The sequence below is a fragment of the Cyprinodon variegatus genome, unplaced genomic scaffold (genome assembly GCF_000732505.1).
Source record: "Cyprinodon variegatus isolate N-32 unplaced genomic scaffold, C_variegatus-1.0 Scaffold149, whole genome shotgun sequence".
In the NCBI taxonomy this organism is placed as follows: Eukaryota; Metazoa; Chordata; class Actinopteri; order Cyprinodontiformes; family Cyprinodontidae; genus Cyprinodon; species Cyprinodon variegatus.
In genome coordinates this window covers 1208585-1234180 of record NW_015150602.1, presented here as the reverse complement: position 1 = coordinate 1234180, position 25596 = coordinate 1208585, and the positions used below count along the sequence as shown (strand labels likewise).

The window sequence follows — 25596 nt, the reverse complement described above, 5'->3', positions numbered from 1 at the left end:
AAGAATCACCATTCAGGTTAGAATAATTGAGCTCAGGTTTAATCAGATTTTTTTTTTCTAGAGGTCATAACTGTAGTACACTTTCATTTAATGGAGCAATGAGAAGAAACCGTTAACTTTAACTACCAGTTATCTTTAACAGCTAGCTGTTAAACTGCCTTTACCAAATTATTGTTAGCCACTTTATGCGCGTGAAAATGGTGGAAACATCTTCAGTGCTTTTGTAACAAAGTCTTTTCAGTCCAATGGACTAAGTGCTTCTAATGCTGCTTGCTGCTTCATGTCTTACTTCAAATAAGGGTCTTACATGCATCCTACATGCAGCCTACACCTCCATCACCCCTAAATGACGCTTGATAATCTAATGTCACTTGGAGGTTAAAAAAAAGAAGTGCCTTCCATGCTAAAGGACCAAATTTTAGCCTCCTTCTTGATAACCTATATCTGTTTTTGATGAATACCAAACAAAGATATGTTTGACATAAAACTTTTGATGTTCTTCAATGTAAATGAGCTAATATACGAGCATAACCTATAAATTACAGAACTTAAGCCTTGCTAAGTCTGCAGCCTCTGAGCTCTCTGCTCCCAAATCAGATAAGTGTCACCGTGCATCGGGCTGAAAATCCATACTTATAGGAGTTATTTTAGTGACACTGGGCCTTTTGTTGATCTATTATAACTATGCAGCTCTGACAAAAGACCACTGTTCCAGTCAGTATTAGCATGCAGATTTCCCCGTGTAGTGCTACACCACATCTTGTCACTACAGTGTGAACATTGTCTCTGAGCTTTAAGAGGGGGGGGGGCTGCACTGGATGTCCTCTGCTGTGGGAGCTGGCCTAGATTGATCGATGGTTGTCAGAGTGGACATTTCTGAAATAACTGTTTCCTTTTAAGCGCTATAAAAAATACTAAGCATACTGATTTTATTGTTGCTGGGGAAACACTGTCATGATGTAGAAAATATTTCTTTTTGTTTTATTAAATACCTGCAAAAGCATGGCATGATGAGTCAATCATTTTTAGAACCACTTTTTGCTTCAATTACAAGTGCAAATGTTGAGCAGTATGACTTCCAGCTCCAAATCCATTAACTTGAGATTCCACCTATGTCTGAAAATTGACAATCTAATATATAAATATTTATCTAAACCATTAAGTTATCACTGAAACTACACCATTAGCATCCTCCTGCTGGAAGCGGAGCATAAACCCCGGTTTCCACTGTTTTTCAGCTTCCTGTATTTTAATCCAGGGGTCTTCAACAGGGGGTCCAGGGAGGTAATGCATGGAGGTCGCAAAAGTTTTGGTTATATATTCCCTCCTTCAATTTTTTCCACTAATTGAAATGTCTTTATATCCACATTCACATGAATTCAACACACTGTAGTAAACAGATAAATGGAGGCAGAAGATGTCGTTCAGTCATCAATGCACACATTCAGCGACACACAGGAGCTCTTTCAAGCTGGGCACCGTTTCATTCACAACACCTGTCCCATCAACCAGGAATCAGAATCAGAAATACTTTAATAATCCCAGGGAGAAATTACTTTTGTAACATTACTCCACGTGTCATAGAGTGACTATAGGAACAGTTTGATATAACACAATTTCATACAATATATAATAATTAGGGAGTCCCCGTTCCATCTCGCCATCAGTTTGGGGGTCCTTGGCCTGGAAAACTTTGAAGACCCCCATTTTAATCCTTTCTTCTTTCCATTACCTCTGACTTTCTTCCCTGCTTCACAAAAAGCTGCCAACAGCATGTTTCACTGTGGCTGCTGTGTTCAAGTAAAACTGCTGTGTTAGTTTGACTCATCAGATATTTATTTTGTATCTTTTGGCAAAAAGATATATTTTGGTATATTCTGATCAAACCAGTTCCCTTCCTGTTTGCTGTATTCTCTGCATGCTCTTTGACCAACACTATGTCCTGTGGTTTTCTTCTTGCCAACTGATAATTGTGCCGTTAGCAGATTATCCCAACCGAGCTTTAGATCCATGCAGATCTCTGCAGGTCTGTTTATCTGTTTCTGTTTTTATCTATTTTTTTCTTTTTGCAGAAGCTCTTTATTAATACTTAACTGACCTCTTTCTGGTTGTATTTAGTTTTTTTCTGAGGGATCAGTACAGTGAAGAGAGGGATCCAATTTTTTTTTTGTTTTGTTTGTTTTTTCAGTAGGAAGAAACAAAACTACAACTTTTTTCTTCCACTTTACATATATTTACACATAATATCCCCTCACACTACATAGAAGTTTGTGTTTACTGTGTGACCAATGGTCAACAGTTGTAAATATGTTGGCAGGGAAGCCTTTAGGGAAGTCTTAAGGCAGTTTCCAGGTCAGAAGGTGAGCTAAAAACAGAGAATATTAGCTCTGCTGGTTTTCACTGCTGCAGGAAGGGCCCTGGCCTGTAAAAAAAGGGCCCTTTGTGCCTCTCTGGTTTTGTTGTGTGCCATGCGGGCCTAAGCCCATAGATGACCCTTGTTGTTTCTGCGCAGGCCTGGTCGAGGCAGATGCGAAGCAGAACAATGGCTGCGTCTTGGAGAAACCGGCGGTGACTGACTCCACGGGCACTGAGGGCCCCCACCAGCCCTGGAACCCTGCCAGCACAGCTGACCCTGACGCCGCCATACCACGCCCCCACCTGGTCCGCCTCTTCTCCCGAGATGCCCCGGGCCGGGAGGACAACACCTTCAAAGAGCGACCCTCGGAATCGGACGAGCTGCAGACCATCCAGGAGCACAGCGGAACGGCTTCAGAGTGCGGGTCGGAGAGCCCCGAGCAGGACTTAGAATAGGCTGACTTTTTTTTTTGTTCCTTCCCTTTCCTTTCTTTTCTCTATTCCTCTTTTGAGCTTTGCTCTCTTCTCAAACGGAGAGACAAAAATAAAAGAAATACATTCAACTAATACAAACAACCCGTCAAGCGCTTCTACAACCATGGCATCTTCAAGTAGCTCCGCACAGGCCGCCTTCGGGCTGGGCCGGAGAAAGAAGAACCCCGGGCTCCTGGATCAGATAGGAAAGTTCTTTGGAGGGGACAAGAAAAGGAAGGGCAAGGTGAGGAAGGGTCTCGGTGGAAACACCAGACCCCTCTCATATAAGTCAGTAATTCTGCTGATTCTGTATCACTTTCTGTACAAAATGTTTCTTCCTTCATGGTTCGTCATGTTGAGTTTGGTTGGTTTTACTAATTTAAAGGTGAACCTAAATAACTTAACTGGCTGATATGTGCTGATTGGACACATGAGGATGACTTATTAGAACATTTTATCCGTGTTTTACATTTTAAATTCATATTATCTGTGATTTTGTGTCATTTGAAGATTTTCTTTTCTATGAATGGTACTTACGCTCGTGGCATTTCTTCAGCTGAATCATGGTACAGCAGTAGATGTTGAGTTTTAAAGTTAAAAGATGTTTATTAAGACATTTGTTAAAGCGGAGAACAGCCGTGTTTCACTTCAGGTACCTCACTTCCAAATCCTAAGGCTTAGGATGGGATGTGTTTGTCATTTAGATGTGACAAGTAGATTAGTGCGGGATCTCTGCAGAGGGCTCACAGCTTCTTCATCACTTTGATCTATGAGCGTCTGGGAAAAGTCCACCCAGGAAGGTACATTGCTGCTGTTTATGGCAACACCAGCCTGCTAGGTCACTTTCACAGTTAATGATCACTTTATGCTTGAAATGATCAAAGAAAATTATTTATATTGTATACAGTATAGTAGTTTATGAGCCCTTCTTTTTGAAATTATATTAAAAGATTGTCCTGTAAAGTGAGTAGAGATTAACTTTTTTCTTTCAAGTTAACTGTGATGTGTTGAGTTCTATTTACTTTTTAAATTACATTTTTTTTTTTATCCCTGGAAAAAAAAACTTTTTAGGGACAGTTTTTCAGAACGAAATGAAAGAAAAATCCTTTGCTTTGTGCTCCTGGTACTGACCAGACTGGGATCCGCTTCCAGACATGATTGGACTGCTTGGCACGGTGTCAGCCATGCTGGCTCCGCTGCCTGTCCTCCGCTATGGGCTGAGCACTCAGCGATGGCCTCTGGAGGCGGAGCTGGTTCAGGTTATATCCTCCAAATTATTTAGTTAGCCTTCCACTAGACATGGGTCGGTTCTGGATTCCTGCTGTATGATAATCTTCAGCTAGGAAGGTTTTCATTTTAAAAACGTCAAATATCATCCTTGCCGCAAGAATAGTGGAAATATTTACTCGTACTTTGAGTTAAACGCATGGGTGTAGCAGGAAAATCCACTGAAATTATTGTAGTCGTGGTTTCCATCCTTAGTTGGCTCAATTTATTACATTTTGTTCTTGAGAAAGTAAAACGGGACGAGAGAAAGCAGATATTTCCTGGTTAATTAGCCCTCAGGTAACTAGCCCGCAGTCAGCTGCTTAACAAACATGTACCTCACAGCTTTACAGTAATTAGGATAATTGCCTTTTTGGTTTCCGTAAGTTGATGGTTTCCAGTTTTTTTTGAAAATATTTCCAAACACCTGAATTATTTTTCTTGAATAGGAGGGATAAATGTTAAAGCTTGTATTTGAGCCAGCTGACTGGCAGTGCTCAACTATAGGTAGCGGGAAGAAATGTATATTCTTCCTTTCTTTTTTGTTGCTGCCACTCTATAGTCCTAAATGCCATCTTTGCAATAAGAGCCTTGGACCTTAATACTTGCTTCCTGCTTTGTTTCCGTTAGTTAAGCGGCAGTTTGCGGCAACACTTCAGCAGAGTCGTGTTCCTCTGTTCATATTGCATGAGAAATCAGATCCGCCTCCTCGCTAATCAGTGCTGAAGGAAAAAAAAAAGAAAAAAGAAATACTTAACAGCTTGACATATGCATCCCCCCCAACTCCAGCCCCACCCCCACGCCTTATGCTAGCTATAAATTAACAGGTTAAGTAAGATTTAGGTGTAAACTGATTTTATTTTTTTCTCTCGCCTGTTCTGCTGATCATAGATGGCGAAACGTTCAGGGAAAAGCATCAAATGAACCACTTTGGAAGTTTCCTTATTTTTGCCATGAGCTGCATGTTGGTGTTTTGTACCAATAAAAGTTTTCCTTAGAAATAAATAGATATCAGTGACGCTGTGTTCACCGATGGTTTGCCTTCAAACTGCTTACGGATCAAGTCAGTGACAGTTTGCCCATATCTGCTGCCTTTAGCAAATCAAATAAGTAAAGTTGCAAACATTTTACTTTCACCCCGTTTGCTTCAGACTCATTCTTAGACAGACCAACAGGCTGCAGTATTAGTTTAAAAAGCTTCACTAGTGTTTATCTTAATAACAAATGAGTTTGTCTAATTTTTGGATGTTTAAATGTTTGCTAAATTGGTAGGTGGATTTAGGGGTTTAATTATCTTTTTTTATATATTTTTAGCCACTTTAATGTCTTTTATTTTAATGATGTTTTGCTAAAAATCCAATTAAACGCAAAATAGCTGGTTTCAGGACACATAAAACGTCTGAGGATATATCTGCCGCTAGATGCTGACGAGTTTTTGATCATTTCAAATCCTGGGGATAAATCACAGGTTAACTGGAGGTGAAATGAAGCTTCCAGAAGCTGTTCAGGCAGGAAGAGGAAAGAACAAAGAAATAACTTTTTTTTCTGTGTTTTATATTTAGTTGCATCTTAGTTTCATGGTACAGCGTGTCAGTCAGATGATGAAATCCAGGGTTGCCTCTTTTAGCTCTCTCTCACTTCTGTGATGCTGTTGTCTGACCCCAGTGTCTTGGATGAGGAAAGGGACGGTTCCCTCTCACCAGTTTGCTCACCTCAGGTTAAAATGTCTTTGACCCAGTCTGTGAGATGTTTTTTCCTTTTGTTTATTTTTTGTTTTTTTTATCAACACCTTTTAACTCTGCTCTGGGTTCATGTAACTGCTTGTATATGTAGTGACCGGCGACCTGTTCCTGATCTAATCCTGCTTTGAGCTGTTTTTATTTTTATTTTTTTCTAAATACTGCTTGATTAAAATTGTGTAACAACATCCCCACCGCTCTCTTTGTTTTATTATTCTTTGATTTGCACTCACCTTCATGTCTCCGGAGTTTTGTTGATGTAAAGGAATGATAGATTTAAACAGCCCCACTAACAACATGTGACATCCTTTCTAATTTCCATTTGCTGCTTCTTTAAAGGGATTTGTCTCCTGGTTTGCAGAAAAGACACATTCTTTGCCGTCTCTATCGTCGAGACTTAAAGAGTTTAAATATATTCTGTCCGTCACCGCACAGAAAAAAAGAGTTATCAAAGTAGGCGTAATGGAAAGCAGAGCTACTGTTTATCTCCACTCTGATAGAGCTCGGTAATGGATGACTGCCTCGGCTTATTTGTGTGAGCATAAAGATTAAATTGCCAGGAAACAGAAGAAAACAATTGGAGCTCTTATGCCAAAACAGGGCATGATTCTGGAATATGTTTTCCTAAATCATAGCAACAGAAATAAATGTATTTGGGCCTTGACTCAAAGAGAGATAAAATTAAATCCATGAGGTTTGTTATATGCACGTGAAAACCTATGTGGTCCATTCATTCTTACGTATATGATCATTTACACTTGGATGCTTTAAGCACTAAATTACAATGAAACATCAATAGTCCAGAAGTCCTGTTTGAAGAAGTTGTTTCTGCATAATGATGAACTGGCAAAATTAAAATCTTTTTTAATGCAAATTAAATGCAAACTTCAAAATGAGTCATTCTGCCGAAGTATTGCCAGCCCTGCTCCTCTTTATCGGTCACACTTGAAAGAAGCAAAGTTTAACACCAAAGGGTTGTTATGGATGCAGCATGTTTCGCTTCACAGTTCAGGTTGTTCATCATTTTTGAAAAGGAATTTTAAAATGTACATATTTTAAATCATATTCTTAAGAAAGGAGCTACAATTTTCTTTAGTTCGACTGCAAACTGTGTATTATCTAAACATGATGAAACATGACTGTAGCTTGGCAGCCATTAGATTCTCCCAGTGCAATAACGGGGATGAAAAATGAAATGGTTTTGTTGCATCATAATGCTGACACAAAGAATTAAAGCAAAAATGCATAACATGAAGTATGAGTGATCGTTGGAGGCTCTTTATGTTTCTATCCCAGAACAATTTTTGCAGCAGGATATTTTTCCTAACAGCTAGAATAATTTTTTTATATATATATATAAATGTTTGAGGGAAATTGGAGGCCATCTTTCAGCGATGTGAGCAGCTGGTAGAAAGCAGCAGCAGGTGTAGCAGAGGCAGCGCTCTGTGTGACTCTGTGTCTCCTACATTGGCTCAGACTGGCACTTTGATGTCTCATTAAAACCAATAACTATAACGTTTTAAAACCTTGTGAAAGTGTTTACATGCCAAGCTAATCAGATGCATTAAAATATGCATCTACCCCCCCAACATCTCACACTAAACAAGTATACTATAAAAAAAAGTCTGTAGTTTCTTTCATCTGATCTACAGAAGCAATTAAAATGAAGGAGCTGTGTTTCAGCCAGCTTCCCAGCAGTGCAGAGCAAAACCTGAGGGAGGATCAGAGCACTTTTGCACCTATTAAAATATGAATTAAACCATATGAATGTTATGATGGGAAACAATTATTTTGAGTCTTTCTGTCCATACAAAGGCTATAGAAAAAATGATTATAAACTTTTATGTTTTCCTTTCTAAAAATCTAAAGCCCTCTTAACTTTCTTCCTCTTTACAATATGGGTGCAGCTGCAAAGTTTTGGGTATAAAACTTTTGTTTTTGGGCACGATTACTTTGCACCAGATGTCATTTGTTTGTGGGTTTAGCAAAAATAACATATAAAAACTGAGTTGAATAGAACTTAATCTTCTTACCTGTGAAAGGAAATGCGCCTCTGTGATGAATGTTAAACACTGAGCAGATGCAGGAGTCAGAGTAGAAAAGCTGTCACAGATATACAATTCCTGTGTAAGTGGCCATGATGGAACACAAAGACTATGAGAGAATAATTGATGTCAGGAAATAATAATGTCTCCTGTTTGGCATTTTAGGATGAAACACAAAGTTTTGGAACTTTCACTTTCAACCTTGAAGATTTTCAGGTAGTTAAGCAAGCAAGAAGACTATAGCTTTATGAAGCCAAAAGTCGTTACCTTTTCTTTGGATTAAATATTAACAATCATTTATAATAAAGCAGACCCCTGGTCAGGATTTGACCTGCAACCCAAGTGCTGATCATTAGATGGGCTGAAATGCAGTGCAGGGAAACGGTCACATCATCTGGATTCTAATTCATGCTTCTTCTTTTCTTAGTTTATCCCTCACCTAGAATCAAACTGTACAGCAACGTCTAACAACGTAAACTATTAAAGATGACTAAGCTGCATACTACTCTGTTTTTATGAGCAATCGCTGCTGAAACAAAAATTTGAAAAAGAAATGAAAGTTGTAGAAGGAAGTGATAAGGAAACTTGATATTTTAAGTTATGAGTGAAAACACTGGAAATAACTAAATGCTAACATTGAATGCTATGTTTTGATAAAAAATAAAACACCATGGATATCCCTTTAAAATTTGAATACCCGAAACACACTGCAGAGAAATACCTGACGAAAATAAATAAATATAGCTATAGATGAATTAAAATAGGTATGTTAGAAATACGTTGAAATCAAAAACAGATTTTCCTTTCCTTTGCACAAGACGTGCTTCTGTTTGGGAAAAGAAGTGGGAAACCATGTGACAAGAGCACAGGCATTTACATAATTTTCAATTCAGCTTATTGCTAATTCACAACACATGTCATCTCAAGGCACTTTACAGTTAATCAGATCATACAGTCAAATTGATACAAAGTTTTCTATCTAAGGAAAACCAGTTGATTGCATCGACTCATTGACTCGGATGCAATCCTTCACAGTTAACCAGATCATACAGTCAAATTGATACAAAGTTTTCTATCTAAGGAAAACCAGTTGATTGCATCGACTCATTGACTCGGATGCAATCCTTCACACTAAGCATGCTTGTAGTGACAGTGGAGAGGAAAAACACCCTATTAACAGAAAGGAACCTCCAGCAGAACCAGGCTCAGTGTGAACGGCCATCTGCTGAGGCCGACTGGGGTTCAAGGAGACAGAAGCAGATAATGGGGAATATAATAGCATTTCAAACTAATACATCATTGTATACAATATTTGAAGAAATACATAGAAAAAACTTTCGCCGTTAAGCTAACAGCCATTTTGATCAACATTTTACTAATTTCTGTAGCTGAAGTTTGACGTGGGTGTGAGTTTGATGGACAAGTGGACCAATTAGCAACAAAAACTGTGTTAAAAAAAAAAAAAAAAAACATTCTACTTTGACTTTCCCAGGTTTACAAAAATAGTCTGAACTTGGCCCTAACAGAACCTGGACAAAGTTTGCTCTAAAGGAGAAATACACAGCACCATGTTATAAAGAGTTGATGATACATTTAGGGTAATGTGCAGTGTAGGCTTTGCTAACAGACATGTTTTAGTTTTAGGGCTTATCAGATGCTTTTCTAGCAGCTGTTTTCTTGCTTGAATAGATGAAACACTATAAAATGGGACTTCTTGTTGCTTTTTTAGACTTGTTTTTTTTTTTCTTTTCTTTTAGCCAGATTCATGCAGTGTGTAGTTTTGTTGTCATCAGATAATCCCACCTTAGCTGTGTCTATTTAAAGCTCCTTTAAAGTTATTGACGACTTTTTAGCTGCTTATTAGTTAAATGCTTTCCTGGTAGTGTGTTATTATGATAACTCAGCAATAATAAAGTTATATTTCTTGTCGTTCTCACTCTCTGTTTGCTTCCCTTTAATTTCTGAGAAAACTTTGAGCAAAAACAGTTTTTTTGCCTTTTGCTTCTCTTGGAACAAACAGAAGAGCGAGCATTCAGTTATTTACTTCAAAGGTAAAATGAGATGGCTTATGGACAATCCCCCAGAATTTTTTGATGTCTTGTTTTTCCTTACCTTTTTCTCCCTTAAAACAAAGCCCACGATCATTGTGTCAGCTCTGATTTCCCGAAGCTCTTCGTTTTACCCCTATTTCCATCCTTCTCTGTTTGCAGACCTAGCCATGCAAAAAATACACTTACTCAAGAGGGCATCATTAGGGGTCTCTGGTGAAAAGAGTTGGAGTTAACAAAAGAATAACAAAAGAAAAGAAATGCTTGAAATAGTGTTGCAACAATGTATAAGGTTGTTTTTTTCTCTATTTGTATTTCATATAATACCGTCTGTATTTCCACATTCAGATCAGCCATAAAAGCTCCAGCAGTCATGTTGGTGTAAGTTCCCCACTTTTTCTCCACCTTAAACATCTTTGATGTGAGGCAGCGGTGAGGTAATGGATGAGAATCATAACCCCACAGGCAAACTCCCGCAGTCTGAAATCCAGGACTTCAGAGGACATTACATTGATTTTGTTGTCCACCTTCATCTCATACAAACCGAAATTCAGCCTCGCCGTCAGAGTCCGAAAATGTCCGGAGTTCAAGCAGACTTGCTTTTGTTCCTGAATGAAAGGTTGAGCTGAAACCATGCTGGAACGGATTGAGGTCCCTAAAACATGAGAAAATCCACACATGTCCCTGTTCCATTAGGGAGGTTAAAGAAAGAAAAGCAGGAGGTGACATTCAGGGGGAAGGCATGAACTCACTGAGGACGTGAAAACTGTGCAGCTCGCAGATGGGATTCAGTGAGATTGGTTTAGGATTCACACCTGGTGTGTTTCTTTAATATTTGCAGAGGTAAAAAAAATCCCTTTATCCCCTCAGAAGTTAAATTCTTTATTCTGCTTTATTGAACTCTCGTGTAACACTCAGGTTAATGCTTGATGATAATTGGTCTTGTAAAATTTTAACATATCAATTAGAAAAGATGAGCTCCTTCACATGTTCAGTTGTACCGGTTTGATCATTTTTAGTCTATTCCAGTATTTGATAGTTAGCTGGGTGGATTTTCTCCGCTGTTAGTGAGTCAAATTAATTAATGAAGAGACAAATCTTTTCAGAGCTACTGTAGCCAACAGCTTTTAAAATAATCAGCTTTTTAAAAGTAATCTAATCCCTTCATTTACATTCTTAAGTCATGACAGAGAGGATCAAATACAAAGTAAACGTCAGATATTAAAATGAATTTCCACTATCAGTGAGCAGCCAAGCCAGAAGCCTGTAGGTTAACCCCTTTTGATTTATTTTTGCGGATTTAATTTTTGAAAATCTTTGACTGGTTATTCTAATTTCACTGGCCTGAGTCTGTATTTTGGACAGGCTTATTTTTTATTACTTATGTCTTTAAGGTGAACTGTAATGATCTGTGTCTCTTAATAATTTACTGATTAAATAACATTCTTTTTTATCACACAGCCATTGTAGTCTTATATTTATTTATATATTTTTTTTTTTTTTTTATTAGATTTAAATTCTCTGTAAAATTTTATCTTTTTAATGTTGTAATTTCTTGTAAATTAATCAATACATCTGTACTGCATAGGAAAAACCGGTGAAGTGCTTTACTCTACCATTAAAGCTGAAGTTATTATTTGCAAACATGGGCAAAAAATATATTGCAGGGCCCTCAGAGTTTTGGATCTACCCAACTAAGGATGAAAAAGTGTCATTTCATTAAGAAAATTAAAGACTAACAGTCTAACTGTCCTTCTAGATTCACATCCAACTGAAATTTTCTTACCTGCATTTTGTGAAGGCATCTGCCTACATTAGGTCTGACTGGATGATAAAGTTATTTGAAGTCCTTGTTGGTAAACCAGTCAGTAACTGGTGAAAGGACATTATTTTTCAGGGGAAAAAAGTTCCAATCTGTGGTACAGAAACAAAAAATAGAGCTATTGAGGTAGAAGGTGACACAGGAATGTGGCCCTGTAGTCTGGAGACGTTTCCATGAACCCGTTCAGTTATTCACCATTATCCACATGAAACACTCTACTGATCTTCTGAGATTAAATCCAAAACAATTCACATATTTAAGGTACTTAAATCAGTTTATTTCTATAGCGCCAATTCACAAGACCTTTACAGTTCACCAGATCATCCAGTCAAATTGATTCAGTTTTCTAAGGAAAACCAGTTGATTGTATTGACTCACTGACTCAAAGGCAATCCCTCACACTAAGCATGCGTGTAGTGATAGTGGAGAGGAAAAACTCCCTTTTAACAGGAAGAAACCTCCAGCAGAACCAGGCTCAGTGTGAGCGGCCATCTGCTGAGGACGACTAGGGTTACAGGAGACAGAAGCAGAGAGCGCTTAATGCTCTAAACACACCAGTTAGACTCCTTATCATTTACATACAGGAAAATAAACTCTCCAAAGATCTTCATCTGAGCCACAACCAGAAACTCAGCCGGATGAGTGAACAGTAAGGCCTCAGAGTGAAAGTCTGCTGCTCCTCTGCTTCTCTTCCCAGGGTTCTTTCCGAGGTGCTCTCTCTCCAGCCCCTCAGAAAGCGTCTGCCACCTCGCCACGTAAACGCGGAGCAGAGAACGCTGTGGTCCATTTCTTCCGCACGATCGTGAGTAGTACGCCATGTTTCTCTAACCATCAGACTCTTAGATTGGCAATGAAACCAGGACACACTACTGCTCTCCTGTTCATCTTTGTTTCTGACTCTGGTCTGACCAACTTAAAACTTCTGTACTGTCTGCTCTTAACTACTCCTCAGGTGTCCCCCGCCCCTCCTAAATCTAGGGTGAGTCTGCTTTATTTTTATTACCTTACAACCATTCCGTTTTCCTAAAAGGTAAGTAAAATAGTACGGTACATCGAAAAGGTGTTAATAGCCCTTTTCACATTTCCGATATGATTTCAATGGCATTTTATGGGACTAATTAATACGATTAAATATATTTCAGCAGTTTTAATGATGTGAAGATTTTATTTAGAGCCATCCAAATAAATAGTGTAAATCCCGCATATCCTTATACATTAATTTGTGTTGGTCGTTTAACAAAGGGATTGTGATTATTAATACTTTGGCATCAGTAATGAACTTTTTATTTATTTTAAACTTTTGATCTTGAAAAATGAACTTCTTTGATAAAAAGAACAGGGAGATGTAAAACTAAAGCTTTATCTCCTCCTTTAAGGACCTGCAGGACATTTTGTTATGATCAGAAGCTATAAATAGTTTTTTGAGAACTATTGAAACAGACGTCTGCCCTGTTCTTTATTCCTGCCCTGCTTTGCACATCTTACCCCCATGTCCCACGTGAACTCTCCCCCTCCCTCCCTCCCTTCCTCCCCCCTGACTCACCCCTTCACTCCCCTGTCCTGCCTTTGCTCTTAAACACATTGTTTCTCTACTTTTTCCTCTCCTCCTTTCTGTCTCTACACCCAGTGGAGGGGACTAGCTGCCAAGATAGGCCTGGTAGGTTTAAAATGGCCAAAAGAACAAGAAAAAAAGAAAAAAAAGAAAGGATCATGTCTTATTAAAACTTACAGTATCAAGTAATTCATTTTTTTATTTTTATTTTTTTTGTTTTGTTATTTACCTTCAATAATGACGCTGGTGATTCTTTCCTTTTACATTTGCTCTCCATCATCCACTAAAGTCTTCCTAATCTCCACATACAGTACATCAGAGATAAAACTCTGTTTTATCATGGTCATTCTGTGACGTTTCCATATTCTGATTGATAACAGCAGCATTGCTCGACTCTTCATGGTGCTTATATCATCCTAAAGGTTGCTCTGTGGCTGATAGACGGAAAGCTGCCCTTCTCCTCCATTTACAACATCATCAGCACATGATTTACTGTAACACTGTTGTGCTTGTGTGCGGATGTGGCCCCACAGATAGCTGTGGATTAAACAAACGACGTCGACACGTCATCAAATATATTGGCACAGAAAAATGGAGCGGATCAAATCTACCCTTTAGCTGACAACAGATTATTTACTTCCTAAGAAAAGTCCATAAATACATTCATGGATTTATGTTTCCTTTTTTATGTTTGTTTTTTTAAGTCAAGGACAAGAAAGTTTACTTTTTTTTTTTTTTTGCACTCCACCTTGGAAAGGTTCCCTTATTGATAGTTTATTCATCATTTGGTGAGGAAATGATATTTTAACACTTTTTGTCTTCTTGATCAGAATCAGAATCAGAAATACTTTAATAATCCCAGAGGGAAATTACTTTTGTTACATCTATTGATCTATACTTAATCAAATTAAATAGAGACATAAAACAGAAAGGTTTTAATCCACAGTGCCTTTGTGCTGATCTGCCAATACAACCTCTTAAACTAGATTTATTTTTATTTATTTCAACTTTAATTACCTAGAATATCATTAAGAAAAACAGATTCAGTAATTCAGTTCATAACCTGAAGCTCCTACAGTATACATATATTTCTGCCACGAATACAACCAATATACAGCAGTTAATGTTGTTTTGTTGAGAGACTGTAACTTATATGTATAACCCAGAGCTCACAGCTTTCTCAATCCGTTGATCTGTCAGAACAGCATACGCTGTCAGATCGGCATACGCCTGGTTTTTATCCAACCTAAATTAAGTCATAATATAAACCCCAGCTAATGTTTTCTATGATTTTAAACATGAAAACAGTATCCAACCAAATTTAAACTCACACCCACACGTTCTTTTATTACCAAAGTAACTTATTTTAATTTGATATTGACAATTTACAGTATTTTATTATTTATCTTTTAACTCTTCACTATTATGTTATTCTAATACATTTTTCTAAGGTCCACATTTGTTCAACCATTTTTTCTATAATCTTTTTGCTGCTGTAAACACCAGAATTTCCCCATTGTGGGACAATAAAGGGATTTTCTATTCTATTCTTTCTTTTCTATTTGATTCTGTTCTATTCTGTTCTATTCTAATATGGTTTAAGCTATAGATGATTCTTTCAAGATCCCATAAACTTCAACCATGTCTGTCCGTTTCTGCATCCAATAAAAAACAGTAAAATTAAAGCTTTTTTAAAAGTTTAAATAAACATGTTTTTGCTGGTTGGAACACTGCTGCTAAAATTCAACATGGGAATAATGCTGCCTATTTTCCCGCATGCGTATTAGAACAACGTATGCCGATCTGACAGCGTATGCTGTTCTGACAGAACACCGTCCCTGAAGGAGTCGATAGGTGCTTCAATGGTGGCCTTCAACTTCTCTGCCTTATCTGGTGTCTCTATAGAACGGTTGTCGGTCAGGTTTGATTTCTAGACATATGCAACTATCCTTCTACCTGCAGTATTAATTGTTTGTGCTTTAATATATAATTTTAGGTTAAAAGATGTTATGAAAGGAGAGTTTGCCTTTTTTTCTGACTCCCTTTATTGTCTCAGTCAATACAAAGTTCTCAGCTAATTTCATAAACCTCAAACTTTCATAGTTGAACGCTCCTTTCCAGCCTCTAACTCATGCATAATTCAAGCATTATGAAATGTTAAAGGAGCACAATGCAATCATGCTGTAAAGTTGGGGCACAGTTGGATCTCACCCCAATCAATAACCAGAGTTGCTGAGGGACGCAAATCAATCCTCCGGAGAATATTCTGGTGAAGGATCAGTCATTTCTACCTTAACAGCTCTCTGAATATTCTTAAACTCTGGGTTGAACTATAAATTAATCCATGGCTCTCTTAAAAGAGGATGGCCACATCTCAGTCCCTTAACATTGTGTGAAAGACTTTTTTTTTTAACATGCTTGAATTCTTTTGCTTTCTTCAGGGCCAACAGAAGTCAAGCAAGAAGTCCGGTGCAGGTGACGGAAAAGGCTCCCTGACTAGGATGTTCAAAATGGTAAAAAGAAAAAAGATTTGCTTCTATTTTTAACTGATTAGTAAACCCAGTTAGGATTTCTTTCAGCTTTTTTTCTGGTTCTAAAAGCTTTAAGAAACTAGATTTGTTCCCTAATGATGCTCTTGCCTCTGTCTCTGCGTTTTCTCTTCTACCTCAGTGATGATATCAGCAGCAAAGTGAGTAAATACTGGGTGATGGAGGGATACTTGCCTTTAACTCACCGTGCATTTGCTCAGCATTGATTCGCTTGGAAAACATTATAATGTCATTGCTACAGCAACCAGAAGCATAATAATGAGAGGCTTTTAGACACAAGATTGATTATTGTGCATGTTGTAAGCTTCATGACATGGCTGATATAATCACGCTGAAAGATGTAGGTTCAGTTCTGGTGAGGATCCACCCTGGCTGCAGCTAACAACCGACCGCTTCACTACGAAGGGAAGGTCGGCTTATGCATCTTTAATGAGCTTGTTTTATTTTCCATTATTATGCGCTGGCATTCATCATTTTTACGGATGCTAGGAGAGTCCTTATTTTATTTTAGAGTTTCATTTGATCTGCAACATATTTTTCTTGTATTTTGGTTTTGCCTTTAGTTAAAAAAAGCCAAGAGGGGAAGTTGTAGAAATGAACTGATCAGAATCGTGTATCTGGTTTTGGATCTCCACTTTTTATCTGTTTAAGAAATCTCAGGTCAAGAAATGACTTTTAACTCCTCCTGCCATGGTGCTGATTTAATATTTATATTTGCAGCTGAAACAACCTCCACCATGTGTGTGTGAGGGAGTTCTACTAAAATAAAACTCAAAACTCTTCAATATTAGCCAGTAGGATGGTTATTGGGGATAGAAACATTTAAACAGCATGTCTGTGTCATATATAAAGTTGTGCTTGAAAATTTACAGACTTAAACTAAATGGATAAAAGTAGTGAATAAAATGATTTAATCATGATACTGATTTTGAATATATCTATATCTACATATATAGCAACTAAACAAGCCTGATGGAGCTCTTGAACTTAAATGTTTGTCCTTTAAAGTGATCCCTGAAATCAGGTGTTTTCTCTAAAGGTCAAGGAATGTTCATTCTTCTGGACGTGTTGACAGGAATGTTGGTTCACTGTTCATGATTAAAACCCTATAAAGCCAATTATATCATATTTGATACATGAGTTTTTGATACCTTTACATCATCAGTGTTATTTTTTTATTCTAAAAACCCTGACTTACACAATAAGATGCATGTAGTGAACAGAAAATATTTAAAAGATTATAGAGAAATGGCTTTTGCATCAATTTTGATGCAAATAAATGATCTAATTGAACTTAATTTTTTTTTTTGCTGTCTTTTGTCAGAAAGTTCAATGACAACTTTAATAAAAAAAATAAGAAAAGAAAAAAAATAATTCTGTCAATTATTTTAAGGTCCAGGCTTTAAAGGGTTAAGGTACTTTCATTTTGTGGGGAGTTTCTTTGTTTTTAGAATTATAAAAAAAAAAAAAAATCTATTTTTTTATTTAGTTTACTAATTTATTGTTTATGAATGTGTATTTATTTTTATTTTTATTTTTTCAATTTTTTTGTTATTTGAATAGCTAGTGTGAACTTAGTTTTCTTTAATGGGAGGGTAAGTTTTAGCACAGCTGCAGAGAATATAATTCCCACTTTAAAACTCAAACTTAATCTTTCCTGAAGATCTGCAAATATTTTATAATAATAAAAGATACATAGCTTTAGGTTCAGTCTTTTTATCCTCTGATAAGATTGATTGAGCTAAGATATTGGTAGCATTTTATCAAGTCAGTATTAGTATTGGAGCAATACAGTGATCTATATTCTAGTTTGTACAATTTCAGCTGCTCTGCTTGGTCTAAAAGGTAACAGCCACTGGATCGGCTGCTCTGACTCATTATGATAATGCAAAATCTTAAAAAACATTTTTTTTTCTTTAAAAAAAAAATCCAAAAAATTGCTGCTGTTGTGAGGAGAAATTCCATTATTGCATTATAGTCTCTCAACTCTCGACCACACAGTAGATTTGGTTTCTATTTGCTCTCAAATTCTAGTTTTCAATTGATTTAAGAAAAAATATAACAACTTATATGTTTTATTCAATTTGTCACCTATAAATCTCAAAAGAAAAACACAAAAGTGTAAAAGGTCCGAAGCTTGATGGTGCAAAAAACCTTAATAAACAGTGTGGAACTGGTCGTTTATTTACTTGGTATCGGATCAATCGACCCAAATGAAGCACTTTGGCGACACGTCTTCTCTGAATGGTTCGCTCCCTCTTTCAGCTAGAATGAACTGCAGATTTGCGTCACTTTATTCTTTGAATCATTATCTAATCTGATGTCAAGCAAAGGTTAAGCACAGACTGTTGATAAGGGGAGCAAATATGAACAAATATTAGCTAATATGAGCAAAATATAGCATCATTTAAAGGAGAATTAATGAAACTAAATAAAAGGGACAAAAACTGCCTACATCCATTGAAAAGTGCTGTGATCTCATCTACGGAGGGATTTCCATTCTTAAGATAAATAATTTAGAGGCTAAAAAAGGTACTTTTATACTCAAAATAACATTTATAAAAGGGTAAAAACTAACTGACTAACAGTCAGAGAATGCATCTAACCCAGTGATCAGTGGGTAAAAGGTTAGAGGTCATGGAGTGCAGATAATCAGATTTAAAAGTCACAAAATACTTTTCTAACAGTGACAAGAATAAATAAGATTTTTTTTTTCTTTGTAAGCAAACAGATATGCTTTTAAAGTAACTTTGCAAATCTATTTCAACTAATAATTTTCTGGTTCTAAAAGTAAAAATCTGCACAGACAGATGATTTCAATCCTGGAATGACTTATTGGTGCAAACTGTGGGAGCTCTCACACTGAACTCTCATGGCTTTCAACATCCGGCCAACTTTTTAAAGCATCGTTAGCATTCACAGCAGTCTGTCACATTCATGAGAACCTGAGCGAGAATCTCCTTATAAGCTATGGTTTTAAAGCCCCACTGTAGATCCGATGGTTCAGAAAATGATTTGGAGGGGAGATAAATCCAAATTTCCCAAGGGCTCCATCTTTATAGAAGAAGCTAAACTGTCAAATCTGAGCTGACAGAGTAAAATAAATCTAAAGATGAAGGACCTCTGGGATGCCTTTTTTTTTAATCTCCCAAATGCAGCTAATTGGTGAGGACTCAGAGGTACTCAGTCATTCATTCCTTTTCTCCTACATAATCCAAAAACAAATTAGGATGCAGCCCGATCCAGTCATGATTATTATTTCAGACTAAAGCTTTTTATTTCTGCCTCCAGCGCCAGATCTACCTCTGAGTAAAGCAGTTTTTTTCTTTCAGGACAGATAATGGATTCTAGTTGAGACGTCTAGAAGAAAAGCTCGGTCTTCCGGTTTTGCTCCAGGACGAGAACTAACAAACGTTCCACAATATGGATTATGTTCTTAAGCAATCCATAAAGATTTGTCTCATTAGCATAATCTGCCTGTCTTTCAGAATGTTGCATCTTATTGTTGCTTTTGGGTTTTGTGAAAGGGTGGGAATAAAACAACAAAGCCTCTGGAAATGAGAAAACAAAATGAAACTGAAGGACAGAAAACAAAGGGAAAGCTGCAAAGTCTTTATTGACTGAAAAACAACTACACTCCTTTCTTCTAGGATAAAACACCTCCATTGAACTATTCTTTTCTGTTAGGAGCTTTTTCAATTAAATCTCTAATACCAGATTTTTAAGCAGTAAGAAATAATTCCCCTGGTGCTTTAATGTGCCCTCTGTTACACTTCTTGGACCATGCTTTACACCGTCACTCTGTGTGTAAACCTGGGCCATGTCCGAACATCTGCCCTAAACCATCAATCACTTTATAGAGCCGGGACTATATAGAGGACTTTATAGTGAACTCAATTAAAGCTGTGCGTACACTGTGTGATTTTCGGGGCAATTTTCCAGTCTTGCGAGAATCTTTCGATCGGCCCGACTATCAGCCTGATCGTGCGTCGTGAGTCGTGTAGTGTACGGGGGGTTACGAGGGGGGACCAGCCTGTCACGACCAACTCCCGATCAGGAATCGTCGTGGGCGAATCGCTCAGGGTGCATGAGCAAAGGAGGATTCTTCTGTAAACACAGCAGCATGGCAGGGGTGATATAAGAGAAATGCAGTTCTGTCTGTAAAATTGACAGACCGTAGTAGCCACGTTTGCTCAGCCATGTCTTTTTTCTAAATATGTCGTTAACTTTTCTTTTTAGGAATTTAAGCACAAAATTGCACAAATTGCCAATGCAGCACATTTTACTCTAGTAAGCCTCATATTCCCCTTCTATTTGTTTGCGTTCCTGATAGACAGGTCAGAGCAGCTCCATCGCACTGGGGAGCGGAGTACGACGTGGTTTTAAGTCGTACAGTGTAAGAAGGTAGAGCAGATGAGAGTGTCGGGCCGAACATAAATAGTGAGCTGTGAGCTCACACTGTACGACTAAACCCTGCGATTAGTCGTACAGTGTGAGCAGTAGCTGCGTGCAATGACTGAAAAAATCGCACAGTGTACGCCCGGCTTAACTTACCGTTATGACAGATGATCACTACTTTACTCTTGTTGGCCGCGTAACTTCTCCTCCACCACAAGGGTGCCTGCGCCATCTATGTTATTAGTCGCCACTGTCGGGTAGCAACAGCCTATGGCGACAGCAGCCTGCTGTGACAGCAAATCCCATAATGCTTTGCGAGAAGAGCTCTCAGCACAAACGGATACAGAACCGGTCTTTTGCAGAGGTTCTGCGTCATTCTCTGAATGTGGAAGATTTTTTTTTAAAGCTGATATATTTTGATATTTAAAGTGTTCTTACTTACTTATTACTCTCCACTCACTTTGACAGAGATATTAGTACCTTATCCTTATTAATATGTGTTAGACAACAGTCCAATAAATATATTTACTTCACTTCTGTGCAAGGATAGTTTAAGATTTTTCCAATTAATTTTCTATTTTAAATACCACTGTCATGGGTGTGCAAGTGCCACAGTGGTTAGTGCGCATGACCCATGTATGGAGGCCTTAGTCTTCGACGCCGGCGACCTTGGTTTGAATCCAGCCTGTGGTCCTTTCCCGCATGTCTCTCCCCCTATCTCATATTCTCTTTCCTTTCAGCCTACTGTTGAAAAAACAAGCCATTTGTGCCGTAAAAACTCAAAAAAAAAAAAAAAAGAGTAAATAAATACCACTATCATTGTGTCTTTTAGAAATAATCCACATTAGAAATAATTTAGAAATAATCCACATTAGTCGGTGTTGGAGGCTAAAGCTAATGGCTAGTCAGATAATAGTCAGTCTTAAGATGTATTTAGCTTTCTACAACTTTATTCTCAACAGCTTCAAAGCAGATTTTTTTTTTATTTAAAAAAACTTTTAAAGTGACATCACCATTGCTGCATTATCAAGTTAGGTGGGAGGCAGGCAGAGCAGGAGTAAACCTCCTGGAGGAAACATTTCACGCATTTTCACCAACAGTAAATTAGAGCAGAATAGAAAAAAAAAAGAAAAACTTCAAAACTGCTCATGTATTTTTAATTTCCCTTTTATTTTTTCCCCATTTTTCCAAATGGATTACATCACTAATTACTTCTAAACCAGAATTTTTTTTTTTCTTTTTTCCAGAACTTCTTAACATTTTCTTCTTAGTTCACGTTCCCCACAGGAAGTTAATTAGTACTGCACCACCTCAAGTAATAGAAACATGACTAACATGAATAAACATGATCCAAACATGACTGCAGTTGAAATGGTCATAAAATGTTGTTTAAATTATTTCAGATGGAATGGGCTCTATGCACAGCTCCACTACTTCCTGAATTTAAGGCAGCTCATTTGTTTCCTGTCTTTCATTACTGGACGAACTGATTAATCCAGGTGTGTCTGGCCAGCTACTTAGGTCATACACACCTGGATTAATCAGTGCATCCAATCATGAAAGACAGGAAACAAAGGAGCTGCCTTAAATTCAGGAAGTAGTGGAGCTGTGCATAGAGCCTATTAGTTCACTTGGGTTTAGTCCCTTTAGGATTGGCCACAGTATTTATACTGATTGAAGATAAATGTGATTATTTTGGCATTTAAAATGCTTTATTTTGAAAAAAAAGTTTATAAAAACAACTTATTAAATGATATATATATTAGCAAATATGCAAATACATCGCAATATATTTACATATTTGTGGAGAACTGCTTCCGGTTGATTGTAAAGCCGGTTCGGAAAAGAAGCTCAAAGTGGAGAAAAAGCTAGAGAATGGGATAATGCTAATTTCAACAAAAGTAAATTTGCAGCCTGCCGATGGTAAAGATGAAGAATGAATTTGCTGTGTATATATGAGAGTCATGGGAACTTGTTGATGACATTAAAATTATTTCTAAGAGCATTAAAAAGCTTTAAATTAGAGATGCTTATTTCTGTATAATCCTGATTTTGATCTAAAGTTTTTTACAGCACCTATCTTTAATCAAGTTCAGTCATGAACTATACCTTTAATATAGTTAAAGTACATTAAGTAGTTGTGTTTGTTTGAAAGGCAAATGGATCCTGAGTCTAAACAATGCAGCTAATCCAATTAATACATGTATTGTAGCTCTGAGAGGTTTGTTTTGGAATATAATTACATTAAATAACATCTTCTCTTTGCAGACATCTATCCATAGATAGATAGATAGATAGATATCCAAATGCAAATGTTCAAATTTGTAGATTCCCTTTAGAGAGGAGCTTTTGTTTGCAGCCTAGAAAAGAACAGACGCTGGGAATAATGAAATACTACTGGGATTGGTTTCTGCATCTGCTAGAATAATATCCACTGCATTGTTTTCCTTCAATAGTAAAAAGCTTTTATTTGATTCTCAACCCTGAAATAAATATATAAATAAGTTCCAGTGTTATTAACCTATGATGTATGCGGCACCTATTCACACACATATTTCAACATTAGCTTCAGCTCTAGCGTTTTATTCCTCTGGGTAGATGTAAAGCTCTTCTTCAAGCCGTTTTAGCTGAATAATTTAACCCTAATCAATGAATACTTATAGTTATATTTACTTTATTTTTTAAACTTCATATAAGTTAGTTTGTTTTGTTCTGTATTATTGAGCATAAACTATAATTATGCCTTTTGGGCAGGGCTTCCTTAAAGAAGACATTTTAATCAGTTTGTTAATTAAATTTTATGTCCTTAGTCCTGTTGTCACTTTAACTTGTTTCATGATATATTAATGCACTTTTTATTTAGAATCACTGTGCTGTTTGAAACCTCTTACAATTATGCACAGCCATAAAAAATTATATAATGGATATTTTTATTGCTCAAAGTTTGTCAATAAGATCAAACTTTTTTAGGTGATTTGGGATTGAAAAAACTATTTGACTTTTCTAAATGGATGACAGAGAAAGAATTTGTGTATGAAAAAGAGCAAACCCTGCAAGCCAAAGCACACCTTTCTAACTGGGAAGCACAGGAGGGGCAGTATCATGCTGTGGGATTGTTTTGATGCGGGGTCGATTTGGTGCAGACCCCCAAAAAATGGATTGGATAATAAGAAACAGCTTTACGCAGAAAGTTTGACAAAGTCTGGATGTTAAGATGTTTGGTGGAAACATGAATGAGCAACGAAACAAAACAGGCTGGCTAATTCAATTCAATTCAATTCAGTTTATTTCTATAGCACCAATTCACAACACAAGACATCTCAAGGCACTTTACAGTTCAAACAGATCATGCAGTCAAATTGATTCAAAAAGAATCAATGGTTCAAGGTCAAAAAGGTCAAAAAAGGTCAAGATCTTTTGGAGAATTTGTGCATTTTTAAGCAGCAAATATGTTTGTGCCTTTTTAACTCCAGATGGTAGAACTATACAGATAGAGCTGCTGTTATCAATCTGGCTCCTCTGGCTGCGATCAGGTCAGAGCACGTATGTTAATTCCTTCTCCTAAATCATAAAAAATAAAATAAATAAAAAAAAATTCTGCCATTTTGCAAACAGTTTGGGTCATCCTAATTGTCTTAAAGGAACCAAAACTCAGTCAGATTTTTAATTCAGGTGGTGAGCGTACGGCTCTTTATTCAGTGCATGTAAATATCAGGTTTCACCACTACCTGTGATCCCATCATCTCATTCAGAGGAAGAGCAGATAAGAACAAAAAGGATAAGAGCAACACAATGGCATGTGAGTGCAGCTGTCAGGGTTGATGAAGGAACTAATGAAGCACAGAGGAAGATGTTCTTTAGGAGGCGAGGATCTTTTTTATTGGGGAAAGACTCCAAACAATCAACAGAAAGGAATTAAGGATTTGCTTGGAATAATTAAGTGCATTGATCAGCTAATTGGCATGCTCTCTGCTTCGCCTGGATTGCTGGCAGGCCTTTAAAGGAACTGACCCAGAAGCTGATTGTTCTCATCACACAGTGAAGAAAAAGGACCTGGCTATTCCACCAGAGCAGTGGTTTAAAGCTCATCTCTTGCATATACTGATCACATGTATCTTGTCTTGTTTTCCAGGGTAGCAGGAGTGCTTCCCCAGCTAAACGCTGAACCCCTCCCTCCTTCTACAACCCCTTCCAACACCAAGAGGGTAGATGTATGCAAGCACATCAGGGGGGGACGAAAAAAAAGAGAAGAAAGGAGGAAATCTGGTCATCTGCCTTTTTTTTTTAACACCCTAATGTTGCTATAATATATATTTAGCTGATAGACAGCAACACAATCTCTCCACCCCCGCTAAGCTTCATGCAAAGTGTGTGCCAGTGTGAAGCTGAGATCCTGAAGCCGCTCACGTGTGCAGCCTGAATGATCCCCCCGTCTATGTGTACAGTTTAGGTTCCTGTCTCTCCTTGGTTGGTTTTCTAACAGAAAGGTGGCTAAACCCGAAGTAGGCCTGGAGCAGTTGAGGGTTCGGGCCGGTGCAAGTATCACTGACTTGACCGTTGTTGCCACTTGCTGATTGGTTGATAAGACCGGGTCACTTCTGGGTTAGAGAAGAGCAGATTTCTGTCTTATGTCTTTGTCTTCGTCTCTCCCTCGATCCTTTCCTCTTAGCAATTAACTCTTTGTTTCTTTAGCTTTTTCTTTTATTATTCTTCGTTGTCATTTTTCCATTCCACCCTTGTTAAGCGTCATGTTATGAACGCAATGTTTTAACCAACTTAAGGCTAGCAGGTAGTTTTGCGCAAAAAAGGAGACATTTTCTCTTTAGTTCACTAATAATTGACAATTTCCTTGTCTATAAGCGTATGAGTTGATAATAAAGTATAATCTGAACCCTAATGCTGCAGACATGCTTAATGCTATGATGTAGTCTGCTGATGATTGTTGGCCCTGTTTTCTGTCACGCACTTAGAGCTAAATTCAGTTGGCAAAATGTGCATTTCCTCCCGACTGCCAAAAACACTATTAGCTGTGTTTCCTTCTGGTGAATGAATAAACACAGTTTTCATAAAGGTGCTCTGTGATTAACTCTGTAATGACACAATATAAAGTTTTCCTTGAGAATGTGCAAGTTTTATGTAAAAAAAAAACAAACAAAAACAACAAAGATCGATGATTTTAAAGGAAAAAAAAAAAAGCTCCATTCCTTCTGTTTGCTCGAGCCTTTTGTGAGTTCAGTGTGAGTTTTTTTTTCTTTTTGCTGAATGGATCCCAGGAATGAATGTAAACACCGTCCTCATTTCTGTACATGTAATAAAACATGACCGGCCTTTTTAACTGAACATTAAAA

At 37.4% G+C, this 25596-nt stretch overlaps 2 protein-coding genes across 6 annotated transcripts in view; both read left to right on the top strand.

The window, feature by feature from the left end:
- The window catches only part of LOC107086345 (myelin basic protein-like), an 85732-nt gene extending 82784 nt beyond the window's left edge, over positions 1-2948 (top strand). The window contains exon 4 of the mRNA XM_015377216.1: positions 2513-2948. Coding sequence (XP_015232702.1) covers positions 2513-2811 — 299 coding nt within the window. The 3' untranslated portion in view covers positions 2812-2948. The remainder of the gene's footprint in view (positions 1-2512) is intronic.
- LOC107086346 (myelin basic protein-like) lies at positions 2732-25596 on the top strand. Of its 5 annotated transcripts, XM_015377220.1 has the most exons (7): positions 2732-3073; positions 12447-12551; positions 12702-12728; positions 13377-13406; positions 15743-15814; positions 15972-15990; positions 24381-25596. In XM_015377220.1, the coding sequence occupies exons 1-6, from the start codon at positions 2954-2956 to the stop codon at positions 15972-15974; spliced, it is 357 nt and encodes a 118-aa protein (XP_015232706.1). In that variant the 5' UTR covers positions 2732-2953; the 3' UTR covers positions 15975-15990; positions 24381-25596. The 5 variants fall into 5 exon arrangements, with proteins under 5 accessions (XP_015232706.1, XP_015232703.1, XP_015232708.1 ...); XM_015377217.1 differs by lacking the exon at positions 15972-15990 and having other exon boundaries at positions 24381-25585; XM_015377222.1 differs by lacking the exon at positions 13377-13406 and having other exon boundaries at positions 2733-3073.